Raw genomic sequence first — 19,828 nt, 5'->3', positions numbered from 1 at the left:
TTTCAATTTTGACTGGTACCTAAAAATTGAAAACAATAAATGATTTTATAATGCGCGAAGTTAGGACGCGCGCGAAATTAGGGCACATCACGGTACTAAGTACTAAAGAGTACGAAAAATGCATTGGAAGGAAACCACTTCCTTCGGTGGGGTTTGATCCCACGAAACCAGTACGCTAGACAGATGCTTTCCCTACTAAGCTACGAGGGACCTCCATGCTGAGGGTGTCTGGGTTCGATTCCCGGTGCCGGTCTAGGCAATTTTTGGATTGGAAATTGTCTCGACTTCCCTGGACATAAAAGTATTATCGTGCTAGCCTCATGATATACAAATGCAAAAAATGGTATCTTGGCTGAGAAATCTCGCAGGTAATAACTGTGGAAGTGCTTAATGAACACTAAGATGCGAGGCGACTCTGTCCCAGTGAGGGGATGTAATGCCAATAAGAAGAAGAAGAAGATGTCATCGGGATGGGATCTGACTGATGAGCAGCTCGAAGTATAGCTTTAAGTAAATCCCGTCCTGCGTGTACTTTTTTGTCAACAAATGGACATGAAAGGGATCGGAATAACTTCGAGCTGCTCATTGGACAGCATTACAATCTTACTTCATTCAGCGCAATTGCTGATGAAGCTAAGTGGATGCAACAAATAACTAAATACTGATGCTACTCGGTTGGCATTGCACAAAACAATGCGTGTGAAAGAATTGGTTGTAAAAATAGCTTGCGAGAGTTAGGCTATGTGCCTGGTGTTGGAAAATTTGATATAATCAGTATAGCCTTCTGAGCTGTAGAGGACGATGAAGGACCTTCGTAGATTAGTAGGGAAAGTACCTGTCTAGCGTACTGAATTCATGGGATCAAACCCCACCGACGTGGATAAAAAATGTATAGTTTGATATCTAATGATAAAAATTATGTCAGGATTGTTATCGTTGCTTTAGCTAACATGTAATAATTGTAATCAACAGTCAACTTCTTTCATTTCCGCTAACTTAATATTGACAAATTTGTCGAAAGACTCAATCGGGCTTAACGATACTCAAGGGCAAGTTCAACTTGATCAAGCTATATAAAATAGGGCATATATCACAATAGATCTAACCAGAATCTAACAAATGGTCGCAGTGATAAAAATACCCAACAAGGAAAAAAAGGGCAAGTTCGGATCAACAATCGAAGTTCTCAGATTCAACTTGGCCCATTTATTAGTACCTTTGTACAACCTGCTTAAAGATGAATTCATATTCGAAATCTTATACTCTATAATACAGATCAATGCCTACACCCTAATGTAACGTTATTCACCCACCTTATTCGATTCAGTCTCACTGCGTTCCGGTGGACCCAAAACCGCCACTGCCCCGTTCCGTTTCCGCCAAGCTGCTGACCTCTTCCAAATCCGGATAGAAGATTCGCTCGCAGATAAACTGTGCTATGCGGTCTCCACGTTCCACCTTGAACTCGTTTTCCGAGTGGTTGAACAGCACCACGCCAAGATTACCCCGGTAGTCCTCATCGACCACACCGGCACCGACATCGATAAAATTCTTCACTGCCAATCCGGACCGAGGAGCAACCCGACCATAACACCCTTCCGGCAGCTGAACCTGGATGTCAGTCATCACTAGCTGCTTTCCCCGGGCTGGGACCGTATATTCGTAGGCACTGAAAAAGGGGCAGTAGGTTCAGAGCTTGACGCTCCCTATAAGCGTACTATGGGTACTTACCTTTTCAGATCAAACCCGGCAGCTTTCTGGGATCCTTTAGTCGGAGCAAACGCTTGATCCGAAAGTTTGGCGAAGCGAAGGACGCATTTTTGTTCTGGTTTCATTTTGTTTGTTATTATCACTAACAAATTACAAATTATTATCAAAGATAAAGTTAAGGATAAAAATTAAATTTAGGTCCAATGAGACACTCAGAGCAGCAGATGGGAAACAAGCGAAGCAAAGGATGCGAAAGTGTGCGGAAATTATGGCGCGAAAATTAGACTGATTGCATGCAAGCTGTAATCAAACTCTCCAATGTTGCGAGAAAGAACAAAAGGCTGCCCGCATGGAAAGAAATCGAGCATCTCACAGGAATCTACCTCATTAGGACACCAACCCATGAATGTGTCACGGGTTTCATTTTATCCATTGCACATTTGAGCATAATCACCATTTTGTTTTCAAACCGCTAGCCGAAAACCAAGGGCCTCATACGCCTGTCACTGGCGAACAAAGCTCGTGTACTCTGCATCGAAGCTTAGAACCGGTGTTAGGGCGCAATCGTTAATGCGAACATTTTTAAATTCGGTTAGTTACTTTAAAAAAAGCAGGTATCTCAAGCATACCATATCGTTATATTGCTGCAAGATTGAGTGTTTAATTTCGATATAATATCGAAAACAAAAGTGTGCATAAAAATTGCCTCGCCATAACAAAAAGGTGGTAGAGAATTAACACTGTTGTTTACAGTTTAGAACCAAATCCAGATGTCGCATATGTTGGGGTAGGGATTCAGTGTTCGCCTTCTCCCTGCCGAAAACACACCCTTCGTCGATCCCCTCGTCTAAAAGTCATTATTCGACGAGCTAAACCGAAACGGAAAACGGTTAAAGCGCTGACAAAATAACTTTCCTCGCGGTCTTTTCTCGTCGCCATGTTTTTCATCTCCGTACTCCGTAGTGTGCTGTGCGCAGAGATCTTAATTGTATTTTATTTTTGCTTCCTAAGCTATAATTAATAATAAATTTAGCTGCAAGCACTAGTTAAAGTAGCAAACTTAAATTCAGTTTTTCCGCGCAAGTTTAATCCTCAACTATTGAGTAAAATCCTTAGTTCACGACGACAAAGTGTTCACGATGTGTACGTTTCCAAGAAACCTGTTCCTGCTAATATCACGGCAACGCCGGTCGTTCCAATAAATTTAAATGGAAGTTGATGGAACCTTCTTCTGTGACACGGTTTTCAAAGGTACTGTGAAAGCTTATTACGTGGATTTTGGGATTTACACGGTAATGTCCCCCGCGTCAAAACCGATTTTCGGTTTTTTTTCGGCCAGTCGTAAGATTTTTTTCAAACTTCATATTTTCTGGTATTAAGTTCGACACACAATTTCCCTTGCACTATTTTCGAGACTATTTTAACTTCTAATAATACGTTATTAGTGTACGGTCGCTTAAATACCTAGATAAAAAAAATATTTTGTAGAGCAAGCAGATCACAAGCTATTCCAGGATTTTTTTGTTTACTTTATTTTATTAATTTTTCTCAAAATTTGTCCATTACCAACATTATTAATACAACCTTTATTATTTACAAACTATATATTGGGCATAATATAACCAAGGGCAAAGGCGGAAGGATCCAAAGACCGATTGTCCCAGTAGCGCGGGATCAAGATGAATTGAAACACTTCACGAAGGACATGAACATGCTGTGGTAAGTTTGTCTTTCCGACCGAAATAGTGTCAATGAATAACACCTTATTCTATTTCACAGTTGCTTTCAGCATATGTCGTGATGGTATCAGGAACGGATTCTCGTGATCAAATATTTACGCATGCAACGAAAAACGCGAAAAACAAACACCTGTATTCAGTTACGACGTACTGACAGTTGAATGGAAAGTAGTATATACACACAGTCCTAAAATGATGCGTGTTGTGGCAGATCTTATATACCTTATATTCGAACTTTATTGGATTAAGGAGTGGAGTCATTGATACGCTGGCTACAACCGTTTTCAGCCGTTCACAACCGTATAGAGGACAAGACTAGAAAATGGAGCGGAGGTGCTGAAAAATCCATGGCGAACGGAAAAAGTTTAACATCCCCCGCACGAAATGAAGGATGGGAATGATTTTACACGTAAGTAACAAGGATTTGAGAAAGTGAGCTAGTACTATTCCTTCTGGAATACAGACTTCTTGATTCCAGTCACAATTTAACCTTAAAATCAGTTTTTGTTGAGATTCCTTCTGGATTTCCTGAATACTTGATCTAGCGTATTTGCTTCTATTTTTTTTAATCTATCGTTAATTTGAGAGGCTCATTTGCCGTGTCATTGGAGTCAAAATCGTGTTTTTAATACAGATTTTTCATAATTATTATACCGTGAAGTACCCTAATTTCGCGCACTTAAGATCTGACAAAGTCAAAACGTTCATTAAAAAACATGTAGTGGCCATTTAGAAACATTTGCTACTGCATCACGTAGTAGAAGGATTCTAGGTTCTCAAAAAAATGTTACTTGCCAATTTTGCTGCCATTTAAAAAAAATTGGAGTATGAATCTGAGACCGTTGTATGTTGTATGGCGGTATGAGTATGAATCTGGCGGACCTCGTTTGGCATAATGTCTCCTCCAGGCCTAAGCAATTTCATCGTCGCGACGGCGACAACATTATGCCAGACGGGGTACCGCCCTCAAATCCCACAACTATTTGAACATCACCTGATTTTTCTTCGATTTTTTGTGGGGTCTACTCAATGTTTCATTTAGGTAATCCAAAAGCCAAAAAATAAGCAAAAACAAATCGCGTAAAAAAGCGGAAGTAGGAAGAAATGTTTCCCAAAATAATTTTGTATTTTTTTATATTAGTTTGAACAATCCTAGCTTGCATTTTAAAAAAATTACTCATTTTTCTTAGAAACAATGTTTCATTATTATTTCTATATTTTAGGAAACGACAATATCTCGACAACCACCTACCAGCGATAGTGCTGATAATGCTCAAAAAAACTTGCAGAAAAATCCAAGATTACCGAAAAAGCGAGGTAGACCTAGCAAGGGACCTATTGTGGATAAAGCAAATGCGGCGCTCATCAGCTCATCAATTGTTAAAACAAATGAGCGGGTTTCCACGGTATCCAGTGGCGAAGTTACTTCGTTGAATAGTGGCGAAGAAGTAGTAACGCCAAGTTCGGTAATATCCGAAAGACTCGATTCGGCGCCCATTGATAGCGGAAGAGTATTGAACACTGAATCAACACAATTTATATCCAGCGAAAAAGAGGCTACCGGGAAAGCTAAAAAAACATCTAGAACAAAATTGTCCTCAACATCCAGTGATGCTAAGGTTTCCGGCAGTTTTGAACTTTTATCGCCGGACAGTTTGCCACTGAAAAAGCGCAGCGTGCGGACGATATCCGAAGATGGACCTCCGACGTTGGAACCCTTCGGTGGCAATAATGCCATGGAAACAAGCGATATTGAACCACCCCTACTTTTATCACAAGATCCTGTACCGGCAACTAGCAAACGGACAAAGAAAAGTAATACCGATAAACATCATGAAAAACATACGACGGAAACATCCGAAAAACAGCATAAATTGTATAAATCGAGATACTACAAAGACCCGGAAGACGAAAACGATGAAACATGGATGCCGTCTAAGAAAAATCAAAAGAATCAGTACAACCGACGAATTCGGAGGGAGAACGAAGATAATCAGACCAAAGCTAATAGTGCGGACGACTCGGACTCGGAACCAATTCGCCGAAGCAAACGCAAGTGCCGTCTGGCGAAAGCAACCCTAATGTCGAACCCACAGAAGTCTGTCTACGATAAGCCCGACTATAAGCTAATGACGGAGGAAGAACTGATCACAATGCAGAGGCGCCTGGAAGAGGAAAAACGTAGGAAGAAGAAAGCTAAGGCTGCTGCCGACGGTGCTCAGGCATGTGAAAGGAGTGCTATGCCACGACCCATAAGTCGAAAACGCGTTCAGGGTGATCCAGAGGAACCTGTGACGTCCAAGCGAAACAAGGCCGATGATAATTCAACGCAAGCTTCGGTAAGTATTGATGTCCAAAATTATTTCCTAGAACGAATCGGGAATCGAATCTAGTCACCTTCAGCATGGTTTTGCTCTGTTATTCTTTCGAAGTTTTTAAAGGGTACAATAATGTTAGTTTTGGGGAATCGTAAGACTCGCTATTTGGTCAACTTTACGGAATAGAGTACCATAGAAGAAAAGGAAGCAAATTTGCTTCTTAACCTTTATATCCCCAACCTCTTTTGCGTATCAAAATTTTGATGATGTTTTTGCTCTAATTCAGTGGTCTCGAGAATGCTCACTATCAAGGGCCGCATTGCAATTTTGAGCTATTGTAGCGGGCCGCTGTATATTCGGAAACTTTTTTTTTTGCATTTAATATTGAAAATTACAAAATATTTGATTCCTGTGAATATTTTTTAAGTAACATATGTACTCAGAAGGACATTTCATTCTACAGGTTTACGATATTTTTTTCGACATAACATCTTTTCGGCTCCAAATAATCATATTCTTACCTCATGTTCACTATAATTCACATAGCTAACAACGGGATGCTCAGTGGAACCATATCGATTCCTAGCTGAAATCCCTACGATTCTGAGCAGAATCCGTTCGAGATTCTAAGTAGAATACATTTGGGAATCCTAGCTGAATCAACATCCGCTTGAGCTCCGCTGAGCAGCGCCCGCACAAAATTCTAAGAAGCATCCACCCAGGATTCGAGGCAGAATTCGCTCTGGATTCTAAACATAATCCGTCTGGAATTCTGAACAGAATCCGTTTGGGGTTTTGAATTGAATCTACTTGGAATTCTAAACAGGATCCGTTTGAATTCCCAGTCCGCCGTGATTCTAAAAAGAGTCCGTTCGGGATTATGTACAAAACCCGTTCGAGATTCTGAATAAAACCCGTCGTCTTTTTATACCCGTATCGTGAAGTAAACTTATTTGCGATGCTTCTGAACGAATTTGGAAGGTTTCAGGACACTAACTTGGGACATATATTAGAATATGTACCTTCAAATGCTCCATGAGTCATATCAATCAGCGGCATTTTTTGCGAAAGTTATATTGAAACCAACTTTAGAGTTTTGTTCTCAATTTTGACCAATTTGGATTCATAGGCAACATCCCGGGACACATGGAACCGATCCGTAGACCGTAGACGTAGATGTTTCTCCCGGAATTCATCCGAAAGTTCCTCCAGCAATTCCTCCAGGAAGTTCCTCCAGGAAATTCTCCAGGAAGTTCCTCCAAGAATACCTTCAGTAAGTTCCTCTAGGAAGTTCCTCCAGGAATTTTTCAAGAATTTTCTCCAGGAAGACCCTCCAGGAATTCCTTCAGGAAGTTCCTACAGGAATTCCTTCAGGAAGTTCCTCCAGGAATTCCGCCGGAAGTTGCTCCAGGAATCCTCCAAGAATTCCTCCGGAAGTTCCTCCAGGTATTCCTCCCGAAGTTCCTCCACGTATTCCTCCGGAAGTTCCTCCACGTATTCCTCCGGAAGTTCCTCCTGGAATTCCTCCGTAAGTTCCTCCTGGAATTCCTCCGGAAGTTCATCTTGGAGTTCCTCCGGAAGTTCCTCTTGGAATTCCTACGGAAATTCCTCTTGGAATTCCTCCGGAAGTTCTTCTTGGATTCCTCCGAAGTTCTTCTTGAATTCCTCCGAAGTTCCTCTTGAATTCCTCCGAAAGTTCCTCCGGGAATTCCTCCGAAGTTCCTCCGAATTCCTCCGGAAGTTCCTCCGAAATTCCTCCGAAAGTTCCTCCGAAGTTCCTCCGAATTCCTCCGAAGTTCCTCCGAATTCCTCCGAAGTTCCTCCGAATTCCTCCGAAGTTCCTCCGAATTCCTCCGGAAGTTCCTCCGAATTCCTCCGGAAGTTCCTCCGGGAATTCCTCCGAAGTTCCTCCGAGAATTCCTCCGAATTCCTCCGAATTCCTCCGAAGTTCCTCCGAATTCCTCCGGAAGTTCCTCCGAATTCCTCCGAAGTTCCTCCGGGAATTCCTCCGGAAGTTCCTCCGAGAATTCCTCCGAATTCCTCCGAAGTTCCTCCAAATTCCTCCGAAGTTCCTCCGGGAATTCCTCCGAAGTTCCTCCAATTCCTCCGAAGTTCCTCCGAATTCCTCCGGAAGTTCCTCCGAATTCCTCCGAAGTTCCTCCGAATTCCTCCGGAAGTTCCTCCGGGAATTCCTCCGGAAGTTCCTCCGGGAATTCCTCCGGAAGTTCCTCCGGGAATTCCTCCGAAGTTCCTCCGAATTCCTCCGGAAGTTCCTCCGAATTCCTCCGAAGTTCCTCCGAATTCCTCCGAAGTTCCTCCGAATTCCTCCGGAAGTTCCTCCGGGAATTCCTCCGAAGTTCCTCCGAATTCCTCCGGAAGTTCCTCCGAATTCCTCCGAAGTTCCTCCGGGAATTCCTCCGGAAGTTCCTCCGGGAATTCCTCCGGAAGTTCCTCTTGGAATTCCTACGGAAATTCCTCTTGGAATTCCTCCGGAAATTCCTCTTGGAATTCCTCCGGAAGTTCTTCTTGAAATTCCTCCGGAAGTTCCTCTTGGAATTCCTCCGAAAGTTCCTCTTGGAATTCCTCCGGAAGTTCCTCCAGGAATTCCTCCGGAAGTTCCTCCAGGAATTCCTCCGGAAGTTCCTCCAGGAATTCCTCCGGAAGTTCCTCCAGGAATTCCTCTGGAAGTTCCTCCAGGAATTCCTCCGGAAGTTCCTCCAGGAATTCCTCCGGAAGTTCCTCCAGGAATTCCTCCGGAAGTTCCTCCGAATTCCTCCGAAGTTCCTCCGAATTCCTCCGGAAGTTCCTCCGGGAATTCCTCCGGAAGTTCCTCCGAATTCCTCCGGAAGTTCCTCCGAATTCCTCCGAAGTTCCTCCGGGAATTCCTCCGGAAGTTCCTCCGAATTCCTCCGGAAGTTCCTCCAATTCCTCCGAAGTTCCTCCGAATTCCTCCGGAAGTTCCTCCGGAATTCCTCCGGAAGTTCCTCCGAATTCCTCCGAAGTTCCTCCGGGAATTCCTCCGAAGTTCCTCCGAATTCCTCCGAAGTTCCTCCGGGAATTCCTCCGAAGTTCCTCCGAATTCCTCCGGAAGTTCCTCCGAATTCCTCCGAAGTTCCTCCGAATTCCTCCGGAAGTTCCTCCGAATTCCTCCGAAGTTCCTCCGGGAATTCCTCCGAAGTTCCTCCGAATTCCTCCGAAGTTCCTCCGGAATTCCTCCGAAGTTCCTCCGAATTCCTCCGAAGTTCCTCCGGAATTCCTCCGAAGTTCCTCCGGGAATTCCTCCGAAGTTCCTCCGAATTCCTCCGAAGTTCCTCCGGAATTCCTCCGAAGTTCCTCCGAATTCCTCCGGGAATTCCTCCGAAGTTCCTCCGAATTCCTCCGGAAGTTCCTCCGGGAATTCCTCCGAAGTTCCTCCGAATTCCTCCGGAAGTTCCTCCGGGAATTCCTCCGGAAGTTCCTCCGAATTCCTCCGAAGTTCCTCCGAATTCCTCCGGAAGTTCCTCCGAATTCCTCCGGAAGTTCCTCCAAATTCCTCCGAAGTTCCTCCGGGAATTCCTCCGAAGTTCCTCCGGGAATTCCTCCGGAAGTTCCTCCGAATTCCTCCGAAGTTCCTCCGAATTCCTCCGAAGTTCCTCCGGGAATTCCTCCGGAAGTTCCTCCGAATTCCTCCGAAGTTCCTCCGGGAATTCCTCCGGAAGTTCCTCCGAATTCCTCCGAAGTTCCTCCGGGAATTCCTCCGAAGTTCCTCCGGGAATTCCTCCGGAAGTTCCTCCGAATTCCTCCGGAAGTTCCTCCGGGAATTCCTCCGAAGTTCCTCCGAATTCCTCCGAAGTTCCTCCGAAATTCCTCCGGAAGTTCCTCCAATTCCTCCGAAGTTCCTCCGGGAATTCCTCCGAAGTTCCTCCAATTCCTCCGAAGTTCCTCCGGAATTCCTCCGAAGTTCCTCCGAAGTTCCTCCGAATTCCTCCGAAGTTCCTCCGGGAATTCCTCCGGAAGTTCCTCCGAATTCCTCCGAAGTTCCTCCGGGAATTCCTCCGAAGTTCCTCCGGGAATTCCTCCTCCGAAGTTCCTCCTAATTCCTCCGAAGTTCCTCCGAGAATTCCTCCGAAGTTCCTCCGAAATTCCTCCGGAAGTTCCTCCGAATTCCTCCGAAGTTCCTCCGGGAATTCCTCCGGGAATTCCTCCGAAGTTCCTCCGAATTCCTCCGGAAGTTCCTCCGGGAATTCCTCCGGAAGTTCCTCCGGAAGTTCCTCCGGGAATTCCTCCGGAAGTTCCTCCGGGAATTCCTCCGGAAGTTTCTCCGGGAAGTTCCTCCGGGAACTCCTCCGGGAATTCCTCCTGAAGTTCCTCCAGGAATTTCTCCGAAAGTTCCTCCTGGAATTTCTCCGGAAGTTTCTCCAGGAATGTCTCTCGTAACTTGGCTTAGAAACCTCACAGTTAATAACTGTGGAAGTGCTGAATTGCCGCAGGTACCCTAAGGAATCGTCATAGAATTCCCAAAGTAATCCCCGCAGAATTCTCGATGGAATCATCACAGGATTCCCAGCAGTATTGCTGAAGGAATCCCTGCAGTATATACTATGGAAATCCTGAAGGAATCCTCACAGGATTCCAGAAGAAACTCCCGCATGAGTCCTGAAGGAATTAACACAAGATTCCCAAAGTAATCATCCCAGGATTCTCGAAGAAATCCACGAAGGATTCCCGAAGAAATCTTTGCAGAATTCTCAAAGGAATCATTGAAGGACTCCCAGCAGGTTACCGCAGGTTTTCCGAAGGAATCCCCACAGAATTCTCAATAAAATCCACGCAGCATTATTTTCGGAATTCTCACAGGATTCTCTCCGTAGGATTTCCGAAGCAATCTTTGCAGAATTCTCGAACGAATCATCGCAGGATTCCCGAAGGAATTCCAGCTGGATTACAAAAGAATCCCCGCAGTATCCCCGATAAAATTTCCTATGGACTCCCAGGGGAATACCCACAGATGTTTTGAAAGAATCCCCGCATAAGTTCCCGAAGGAATGCGCACAGGATTCAGAAATATAAATTTGCAGAATTCTCGAAGGAATCATCCAAATATACTCTATTACCAATATAGTCCACTCTGGCTGTTTTCGAAAGACAACATAGTAGCGCCGCGGTGTCACAAAAGGAAAGCAATGTAGTGCGAGGACATAACGAGGTTGAGCACCCCTATGATGCAATATGCAGTATGACATGTCTAAATAATGTGTTAGAAATCATCATATGATTGCATTTTGATATCTGAGTTTGCGAATAAAATATTGAAAAATGTAATTCAAATTGGTAAAAATTGTTATATTACTGTATTTTTTCCAATCATTACACCCCTCGGCTATCGTTTTCAGACGTTAGTTGCCAAGAAATTGTTATTGTGCTGTCCGCTGCCTAATGTATGGGGATTCTCGAAGTGGAGTATATTGTTAATCTACTATATTTGAATCATCGCAGAATATCCCAAGGAATCCCCACAGCACTACCGATAGAATCCCCGCAAGATTCCCGAAGGAATTCATTCATTCATTTATTTAGTTAACATCTAAACAGATAACACTGAATCAACAATTTGACGCCACAATGCACGGTTCGAGGCCGCATCTCTCCATCCTCGGATACGCCCCACGCTCGCCAAGTCGTTCTGCACCTGGTCTGCTCCATCTCGCTCGCTGCGCTCCACGCCGTCTCGTACCTGCCGGATCGGAAGCGAACACCATCTTTGCAGGGTTGCTGTCCGGCATTCTTGCAACATGTCCTGCCCATCGTACCCTTCCGGCTTTAGCTACCTTCTGGATACTGGGTTCGCCGTAGAGTTGGGCGAGCTCATGGTTCATTCTTCGCCGCCACACACCGTCTTCTTGCACACCGCCAAAGATGGTCCTAAGCACCCGTCTCTCGAATACTCCGAGTGCTTGCAAGTCCTCCTCGAGCATTGTCCATGTTTCATGTCCGTAGAGGACTACCGGCCTTATTAACGTCTTGTACATGACACATTTGGTGCGGTGGCGAATCTTTTTCGACCGTAGTTTCTTCTGGAGCCCGTAGTAGGCCCGACTTCCACAGATGATGCGCCTTCGTATTTCACGACTAACGTTGTTGTCAGCCGTTAGCAAGGATCCGAGGTAAACGAATTCCTCGACCACCTCGAAGGTATCACCGTCTATCGTAACACTGCTTCCCAGGCGGGCCCTGTCGCGCTCGGTTCCGCCCACAAGCATGTACTTTGTCTTTGACGCATTCACCACCAGTCCAACTTTTGTTGCTTCACGTTTCAGGCGGGTGTACAGTTCTGCCACCTTTGCAAATGTTCGGCCGACAATGTCCATGTCATCCGCGAAGCAAATAAATTGACTGGATCTGTTGAAAATCGTACCCCGGCTGTTACACCCGGCTCTCCGCATGACACCTTCTAGCGCAATGTTGAACAACAGGCACGAAAGTCCATCACCTTGTCTTAGTCCCCGGCGCGATTCGAACGAACTGGAGTGTTCGCCCGAAATCTTCACACAGTTTTGCACACCATCCACCGTTGCTTTGATCAGTCTGGTAAGCTTCCCAGGAAGCTGTTCTCGTCCATAATTTTCCATAGCTCTACGCGGTCTATACTGTCGTATGCCGCCTTGAAATCAACGAACAGATGGTGCGTTGGGACCTGGTATTCACGGCATTTTTGAAGGATTTGCCGTACAGTAAAGATCTGGTCCGTTGTCGAGCGGCCGTCAACGAAGCCGGCTTGATAACTTCCCACGAACTCGTTCACTAATGGTGACAGACGACGGAAGATGATCTGGGATATCACTTTGTAGGCGGCATTAAGGATAGTGATCGCTCGAAAGTTCTCACACTCCAGTTTGTCGCCTTTCTTGTAGATGGGGCATATAACCCCTTCCTTCCACTCCTCCGGTAGCTGTTCGGTTTCCCAGATTCTGACTATCAGTATGTGCAGGCAAGTGGCCAGCTTTTCCGGGCCCATCTTGATGAGCTCAGCTCCGATACCATCCTTACCAGCTGCTTTATTGGTCTTTAGCTGTTGAATGGCATCCTTAACTTCCCTCAAGGTGGGGCTGGTTGGCTTCCATCGTCCGCTGAACTGACGTAGTCATCTCCTCCGCTGCCTTGACTTTCACTGCCTGTACTCTCAGCGCCATTCAGATGTTCCTCGTAGTGCTGCTTCCACCTTTCGATCACCACACGTTCGTCCGTCAAGATGCTCCCATCCTTATCCCGGCACATTTCGGCTCGCGGCACGAAGCCTTTGCGGGATGCGTTGAGCTTCTGATAGAACTTGCGTGTATCTTGAGAACGGCACAGCTGTTCCATCTCCTCGCACTCCGCTTCTTCCAGGCGGCGTTTCTTCTCCTGAAAAAGGCGGGTCTGCTGTCTCCGCTTCCGTCTATAACGTTCCACGTTCTGCCGGGTACCTTGCTGCAGCGCGACCGCCCGCGCTGCGTCCTTCTCCTCCAGAATCTGTCTGCACTCTTCGTCAAACCAATCGTTCCGTCGACTTCGACCCATATACCCGACGTTGTTCTCCGCTGCGTCGTTAATGGCTGCTTTAACTGTACTCCAGCAGTCCTCAAGAGGGGCCCCATCGAGCTCACCTCTTTCCGGCAACGCTGCCTCGAGATGCTGCGCGTATGCAGTGGCGACATCAGGTTGCTTCAGTCGCTCTAGGTCGTACCGCGGCGGTCGTCGGTACCGAACATTGTTGATGGCGGATAGTTTTGGGCGCAGTTTAACCATCACCAGATATAGTGGTCAGAGTCGATGTTAGCGCCACGATATGTCCTGACGTCGATAATGTCGGAGAAGTGCCGTCCATCAATCAGAACGTGGTCGATTTGTGATTCTGTCTGCAGTGGTGATCTCCAGGTGTACCGATACGGGAGGCTGTGTTGGAAGTAGGTGCTACGAATGGCCATATTCTTGGAGGCGGCGAAATCAATTAGTCGTAGGCCGTTTTCGTTCGTCAGCCGGTGAGCGCTGAACTTTCCAATAGTCGGTCTAAACTCCTCCTCTTGGCCAACCTGAGCGTTCAAATCTCCTATGATGATTTTGACGTCGTGGCTTGGGCAGCTGTCGTACTCACGTTCCAGCTGCGCGTAGAATGCGTCCTTATCATCATCAGTGCTTCCGGAGTGTGGGCTATGGACGTTGATTATGCTGAAGTTGAAGAACCGGCCTTTGATCCTCAACCTGCACATTCTTTCATTGATCAGCCACCACCCGATCACGCGCCTTTGCATATCGCCCATCACTATGAAAGCAGTTCCCAGCTGGTGTGTGTTGCCGCAGCTCTGGTAGATGGTATGATTACCTCTAAACGTTCGCACCATTGATCCCTTCCAACAAACCTCCTGCAGCGCTACGATGCCGAATCCACGGTCCTTGAGCACATCGGCGAGTATGCGTGTGCTCCCGATGAAGTTGAGAGATTTGCAGTTCCACGAACCGAGTTTCCAATCGCTAGTCCCTTTTCGTCGCAGTGGTCTTCGCCGATGGTTCCGGTCCGTACTCTCTTGTTGATTGTTCGTTGCTTATGATTTTTTAAAGGCTGGCTTGCAGGGCCTGACACCAAACCCCTAAATTTCCGGAGGACCATTCCTCCTTATTTCCGGTGGACCATGGTGCACAGTTTCACTTTAGAGTTCCTCGCTGGCACTCGGACGATGATCAGCCGCCCCTAACATGGAGAACAGACGCTGTTGTGAGCCGATCCTGACATGGAGAACAGACGCTCAATAAGATTTGCACCTCCGAAGAGGAGCAAACCCCCCTTCCCTGTCAGCATACGACCATAGTTCCCACCGGGGTTGGTTACCCGATCTTCCCTAAGGTTGCTCGTATCCCGGCCAGCACCGCGGGGAGGTAGGGATAGGAGTTGCTGGGTAAGAGGCTAAGGACCGCGAGATGGGGTCTATTTTATTCCTTCAGGTACGCGAAGTACCAATGGTACGCTTTACCCAGCATTTGCCGTGCCTTCCCGAAGGAATACCCATAGGATTTCCTACGGAATTCCCGTAGTAATCAACACAAGATTCCCAAAGAAATCCTCGCCGGATTCTCGAAGGAATCTTTCAGAATCATGACAGGATTCCCTAGCCCGTCGTGCCGATATATGTATATAAGTTCACACTTTGGTGATCCCTGATTTAGAATCATGAAGTTGATAATGTATACTCTGTTTATATTAAAATAATTATCAATTTCCCATTTACTTTTCAAAATTATTCATACATTGTTTTGAAAATGAATGAAATCATCTGCCCCATGTATAACTTTAAAGCGTAAAAGTTACATCTAAATGTTATGTGTTTATTCAACGTATTTTGAAAATCCTGGAAAAATTTGGGAGTTTTAATTTTGAAGATCATTCGCCCCCTGTCAAAAAAATCATCGAAGGATTATTTGTAGAATTCTCGGAGGAATCATCGCAGGGTTTAGAAAGAGGTCCCGCAGAATCCCCGAAGGTTACAGCGCAAGATGTCCGCAGTTATCCCCAGAGGATTCCCGCAGGATTTCCGAAGGAACTCCCTTCAGATATATTTTTTTGCAGAACTCTCGAAGTAATCCCCGCAGAATATCCAAAGAAATCTCCGTAGGATTCCCGAAGCATTCAACACAGGATTTCCGAAGGAATTCCCAAAGAAATCCCCATAGGATATCCGAAGGAATCCCCGAAATACTCCCTATAGAATACCTTTCCGCAGGAATCCACAAAAGATTCAAAAAGGAATCCCTGCTAAATTCCCGGAGAAATCATCGCAAGGTTCCCGAATAAGTCCCCATAAGATTTCCGAAGGATTCAGCACAGGACTCCCGCAGGAATTCTCACAGGATTCCCGCCGGAATTATTGCAGGATTCTCAAAGAAATTCCCGCAAGATTTCTAAAGAAATCCTCTCAGGACTCAGAATCAGTCCCCGCAGAATTCTCGTAGAAATCTTTCTAGGATTTCCGAAGAAATTTTCCAAGTACATTCTCTTGAAACGCTCTTAAAGGTTTCCAAAGGATTGTTCGTAATATTCTTGAAGGCCTCTTTCCAGGACTCTCTAAAGAAACCATCCTTAATTGTTGTAACCTTTGTACATTGATTTTTGAAAAAAAAAACCCTCTATAATTTTCGTGAAATTTCGAATAGATTTTACAAGGCATCACAATTGTATTCCACCAGAAATTGCAGCTGAATTACAAGAGAAATACTACCCTGAAATCCTTCTGGAATCCAGAATTTCTTCTAAAAATCCAGTAAGGATTTTAACTGCAGAGGTGAGAGAATTGCATTATCTTCGCCTACATCGCAAAACCGTAAGGATAGTTCGAGAAATCGCCTGCTAAAATTAGTACCTATTATTGAACACCCATAAAAATGCACGTAGGTTCAACAGGCAAAAAACCTTTACTCAGACGCAGATTAACACATTAACTAGAACCCGAGCATTTCTCGTAGTATAGATTCAGTCGTAATTTCCATAAATTCAATAATAAATTCAATCTATTCAATGAATATAATACCTATTTGCATTGCAGATTTGTAGCTGTAGAGCATTACGCCGGATAAAATAATCAACTAATTAGCACCGTTGCAAACCATTCGTAGGAGCCACTGCAATTGGCAGTCATTTCCGATCATTGCTTTCTGGCGATGTTACGATGATGCAGTTATATCCAATTTCGTATTTTCTGGTGCCTGGTGACTCCCCCGCGTGCATCTCACTAATCGACAGCCCTAAGCCAACAGTTTTCCGGAATGAAATCAAACTGTTCTGGAAGAAATCACTTAAAACTCCAAGCGTTCCCGTTGGAGTCTCTGCTGAACCTTGACTGGCATGGTTTTTGCTTCAACAATACCGCTCGGAAATCGATACTTCTCGGAACAAACCCAAAGCCAACTGCACGTGTCATTCGCCATTCAGCTAAAATACCGTTGTCGAAGAACTAGGCATTCCGAAGCCAACATACGGGCTGAATAGTGGTTCGGCTGTAATCAACAGGCATGCTTTCTGCTGAAGGTCAAAAACGGTCTCAACCACACGAGATCATCATGGAGCATATCGAGGCAGATGGCGTGATCAATGGTAAGTGCAGTGAATTAGCTTCGGTAATTCTTTTTCATTATGCTTCTCTACTTCTCCTGCAGACATGCCCAATCCGAAGTTTTTAGCAGTAACTCGAGGAACAAATTTCCAGCTAGTCTATCAAGGGTTGAATGCTGAAAGTGGTGTTTAGAGCTAAACGAGAAAGTTAGTGACCATATCACATTCTAGGAAGAAATTAAATCGTGAGTTTCAACAGCTTGTTTTTTTATTCTCCGCAGTTTGACCTTATCAAGGTCACAAGCGACGACGAGGTGTCCAAAATTTGTCTAGAGGTGCTGAAATCACAACCAACATTTGCTCGGTGATAAAAATGATCTCCTATTCGGAACGTACTTGTTAAGATCGTTTTCCACGTAGGATCCACGCATCAACAGCAGTAAGAGAACTGAGGTTAGTTTATTATGTAAACCCAATATTTTTTTTACACGTTTGGTATTCATTACGTTTTGGTTAACTTAAACATTCACAGCTTTTATACTTATTCTTCTTCTTCTTGTATGGCTTTACATTCCAACTGGAACTTGGTCTGCTTTTCAACTCAGTATTCTATAAGCATTTAATCAGTTATTAATTGAAAGCTTTCTATGCCCGCCATGACATTATGAACCGTTATGAACGTTGGGGACGGGAATGGAAGGTGCTTCCAAAATGGTCCGATATCATATATGAATGAAACGTAAATGTATTCTAGAAAAAAATAGTTTAAACTGCAAATCCTGGCATGAATGAATATGAATATATGTTATGTTATATATGATAGTTGAATATGATTGGACTACGGAAAAATCGTGATTAAATTTCAGACAAGTCTAGAGTGCTTTGAGAATAGGTCGTATGTACAAAAAAGGCTCTCTTTCGCTAATAGATAGACTAGTTTTGCATTTTTTTGCTACATTTTTACTTCAGTACGGTAGACAAAGCTATTTTCTTTAGATAATTAGCCAAAAAATTTGAAGTATACTTCAGCACAGTTTTGTAATACCTAATCGGAAGAGAATGAAAGCAAAGAGACTCTTTTTTGCACATACAAACTATTCTTAAAGCACTCTAGAAGTGGAATCTGTATTCTGGAAGAAATCTTTAGTGGATACCGGAAGTAATGATGGCGATATTTTGGAAGTAATGCTCATAATTCTACAAGAAAATTTTACTGATTTTCTCAAGATATGACAACAAAATTCAAGAATGGACTCCAACAGGAATTAAGAACAGTATTTAGATTTCAAATGGGGTTTTAACTGGATTTCAAAAGAAATGCCGCCTGAATTTTAGAAGTAAACCTGATATAATTTCCTTTGGAATTCTGTCGAATTTTTTTTTGGAACCTGGTCGGCATTTCTTTCGGAAATAACCAAAGTAATCAAAACTTGCTTTAAGAGTACATTTTTCGCCCAATCAGCTCAGTCAAGCTGATTTAACGAAAAACGTAGTTTTTAAGGAACTTTAGGTTACTTGAGTAGTAAGAGTTCTATTCAAGCTTAGTCGGGATTACTACTGAAATTCAGTCGAGATTCTTTTAGTATACCATTGAGGGTTCATTCTAGAATCCAATTGTGGAATCCAGATCAGATCTGGTATTCATTCGAGATTAGATTTCTATCAAATTTTGACATTTCCGTCGCCGTTCCGCTGAATTACGTTTGAGGCTTAGGAATGAATATTTACTGAATTCCGAACGAACTAAAGAACGAATTGCAGTAGAATTCCAAAAGAAATTGCATTTGAATTATATTATTTTAAAGATAACGGTTAGGATTTGTTCCGAAATTCATTCCGTCGGGAATCTCTGAATTTTGCAGGATGCTATCTGAACAATTCTTACTGCTGTGGTATTTAACAAAAATTCTGATGCTGAATGTTTTTTTTCTTTTCAGGAAGTTTTTTTTTTCAGAATATATTTATCATGTTCCCGGATGCAGATGTTTGATATTTTTCAACTAGGGATTGACGAACAACTCGATATACGATATAAAAATGTCTGGAAACAATAAATTAATATTATATATTGTTGAATAAATATTTAAAAAATAAACATTCACTGATTAATATTTGAAATGATTCCATGTTTTCACTTTATACAAAAGGAAGCATAAAAAGCAACAAAAGAAGAAGAAGCATTAGGTACCAATATCTAAACCATATCTAGCAAAAGTCTAGAAGAATTGTGGTACTCATGTCTAGGAGATATCTCTACTTTATCTAAAAGAACCGATATGTCAAATCCCTTTCGGTTCAAACGGTTTGCTCGTCTAAAATTTGAGGTAGACACCGGTTTAAACGGTTGTTGCATTTGAGGCGGATTTGAGGTGTGACAGGTTCTAGACATCGAAGACAAATATCTAGGAGACTCATTTTTTTGTCTCAGAGATATCATGGTAGAAGTCTAGAATATCTTTCCGAGCGGGTGATGGTTCATTCGTTTTGAAATGTTGCACAGCCCAAAATTTGCCTTAATTACACTGACAAAAATCCAATCATATCCATTATGTGTGGCACACATAATTTTTGACTATAGCATTTCCCACTTAACGGCTATGTGAATTCGCATAGCATATCACGGATACAAATTTCATCCATTTGCTTCAAAAATATACATGTTTATTTCCAAAATGGTAATATGTTTGAATCAAACATGTTTATTTTTAAAACCAAATTGAATTCCTGTTTGTTTTATACATACACTAGTGGACAGCCCCTCGCTCGCTCTTGCAAAAGTAAACAAAACCTCGAGTTCGGATCGGATCCGATCGGAAGTCAGCAGAGGAGCAGGAGCAAAAATAGAAGCATATGTTTTCTTGCTTCCAAATTTAGGATAGGGATGTTTTTCAGGTACAGAAAGGTAAGTAAATGAAATATGAACGTTTGGAATTGTGAAATCTGGTAGTCAAATGCTACCAGAATATGAAAATTGGTAGAATTGATAAGAAAATATTATGAGGGGT

The 19,828-nt window shown here is 43.8% G+C and overlaps 2 protein-coding genes across 4 annotated transcripts; one reads left to right on the top strand and one right to left on the bottom strand.

Annotated features, from left to right (window-relative positions):
* Positions 1–1,191: 1,191 nt before the first annotated feature.
* On the bottom strand, positions 1,192–1,978 carry LOC134212414 (deoxyuridine 5'-triphosphate nucleotidohydrolase). The gene is made up of 2 exons (XM_062690244.1): positions 1,732–1,978; positions 1,192–1,669 (listed from the first exon to the last, which is right to left on the bottom strand). Exons 1-2 carry the CDS (start codon positions 1,833–1,835, stop codon positions 1,330–1,332), a joined length of 444 nt encoding a protein of 147 aa, XP_062546228.1. The 5' UTR covers positions 1,836–1,978; the 3' UTR covers positions 1,192–1,329.
* A 637-nt stretch (positions 1,979–2,615) lies between these two features.
* On the top strand, positions 2,616–18,941 carry LOC134212413 (uncharacterized). 3 transcript variants are annotated; one of them, XM_062690241.1, is made up of 8 exons: positions 2,616–2,961; positions 3,338–3,429; positions 3,490–3,858; positions 4,673–5,788; positions 16,318–16,865; positions 16,928–17,030; positions 17,105–17,276; positions 18,761–18,941. In XM_062690241.1, the coding sequence occupies exons 3-5, from the start codon at positions 3,841–3,843 to the stop codon at positions 16,351–16,353; spliced, it is 1,170 nt and encodes a 389-aa protein (XP_062546225.1). In that variant the 5' UTR covers positions 2,616–2,961; positions 3,338–3,429; positions 3,490–3,840; the 3' UTR covers positions 16,354–16,865; positions 16,928–17,030; positions 17,105–17,276; positions 18,761–18,941. The 3 variants fall into 3 exon arrangements, with proteins under 3 accessions (XP_062546225.1, XP_062546226.1, XP_062546227.1); XM_062690242.1 differs by having other exon boundaries at positions 17,083–17,276; XM_062690243.1 differs by lacking the exon at positions 2,616–2,961 and having other exon boundaries at positions 3,306–3,429.
* The last annotated feature ends 887 nt before the right edge of the window (positions 18,942–19,828 follow it).

The sequence above is a fragment of the Armigeres subalbatus genome, chromosome 2, assembly GCF_024139115.2.
Source record: "Armigeres subalbatus isolate Guangzhou_Male chromosome 2, GZ_Asu_2, whole genome shotgun sequence".
In the NCBI taxonomy this organism is placed as follows: Eukaryota; Metazoa; Arthropoda; class Insecta; order Diptera; family Culicidae; genus Armigeres; species Armigeres subalbatus.
This window is presented reverse-complemented; position numbering and strand designations above follow the sequence as displayed.

Excerpts from the sequence above, each read along its gene's own strand:
- LOC134212414 (XM_062690244.1), bottom strand. The coding sequence starts at position 1,835 with ATGAAACCAGAACAAAAATGCGTCCTTCGCTTCGCCAAACTTTCGGAT. Across the intron at positions 1,670-1,731 it reads GCCGGGTTTGATCTGAAAAG|TGCCTACGAATATACGGTCC; the intron begins GTAAGTACCCAT and ends CCCCTTTTTCAG.
- LOC134212413 (XM_062690241.1), top strand. Across the intron at positions 5,789-16,317 it reads ATAATTCAACGCAAGCTTCG|ATTTGTAGCTGTAGAGCATT; the intron begins GTAAGTATTGAT and ends TTTGCATTGCAG.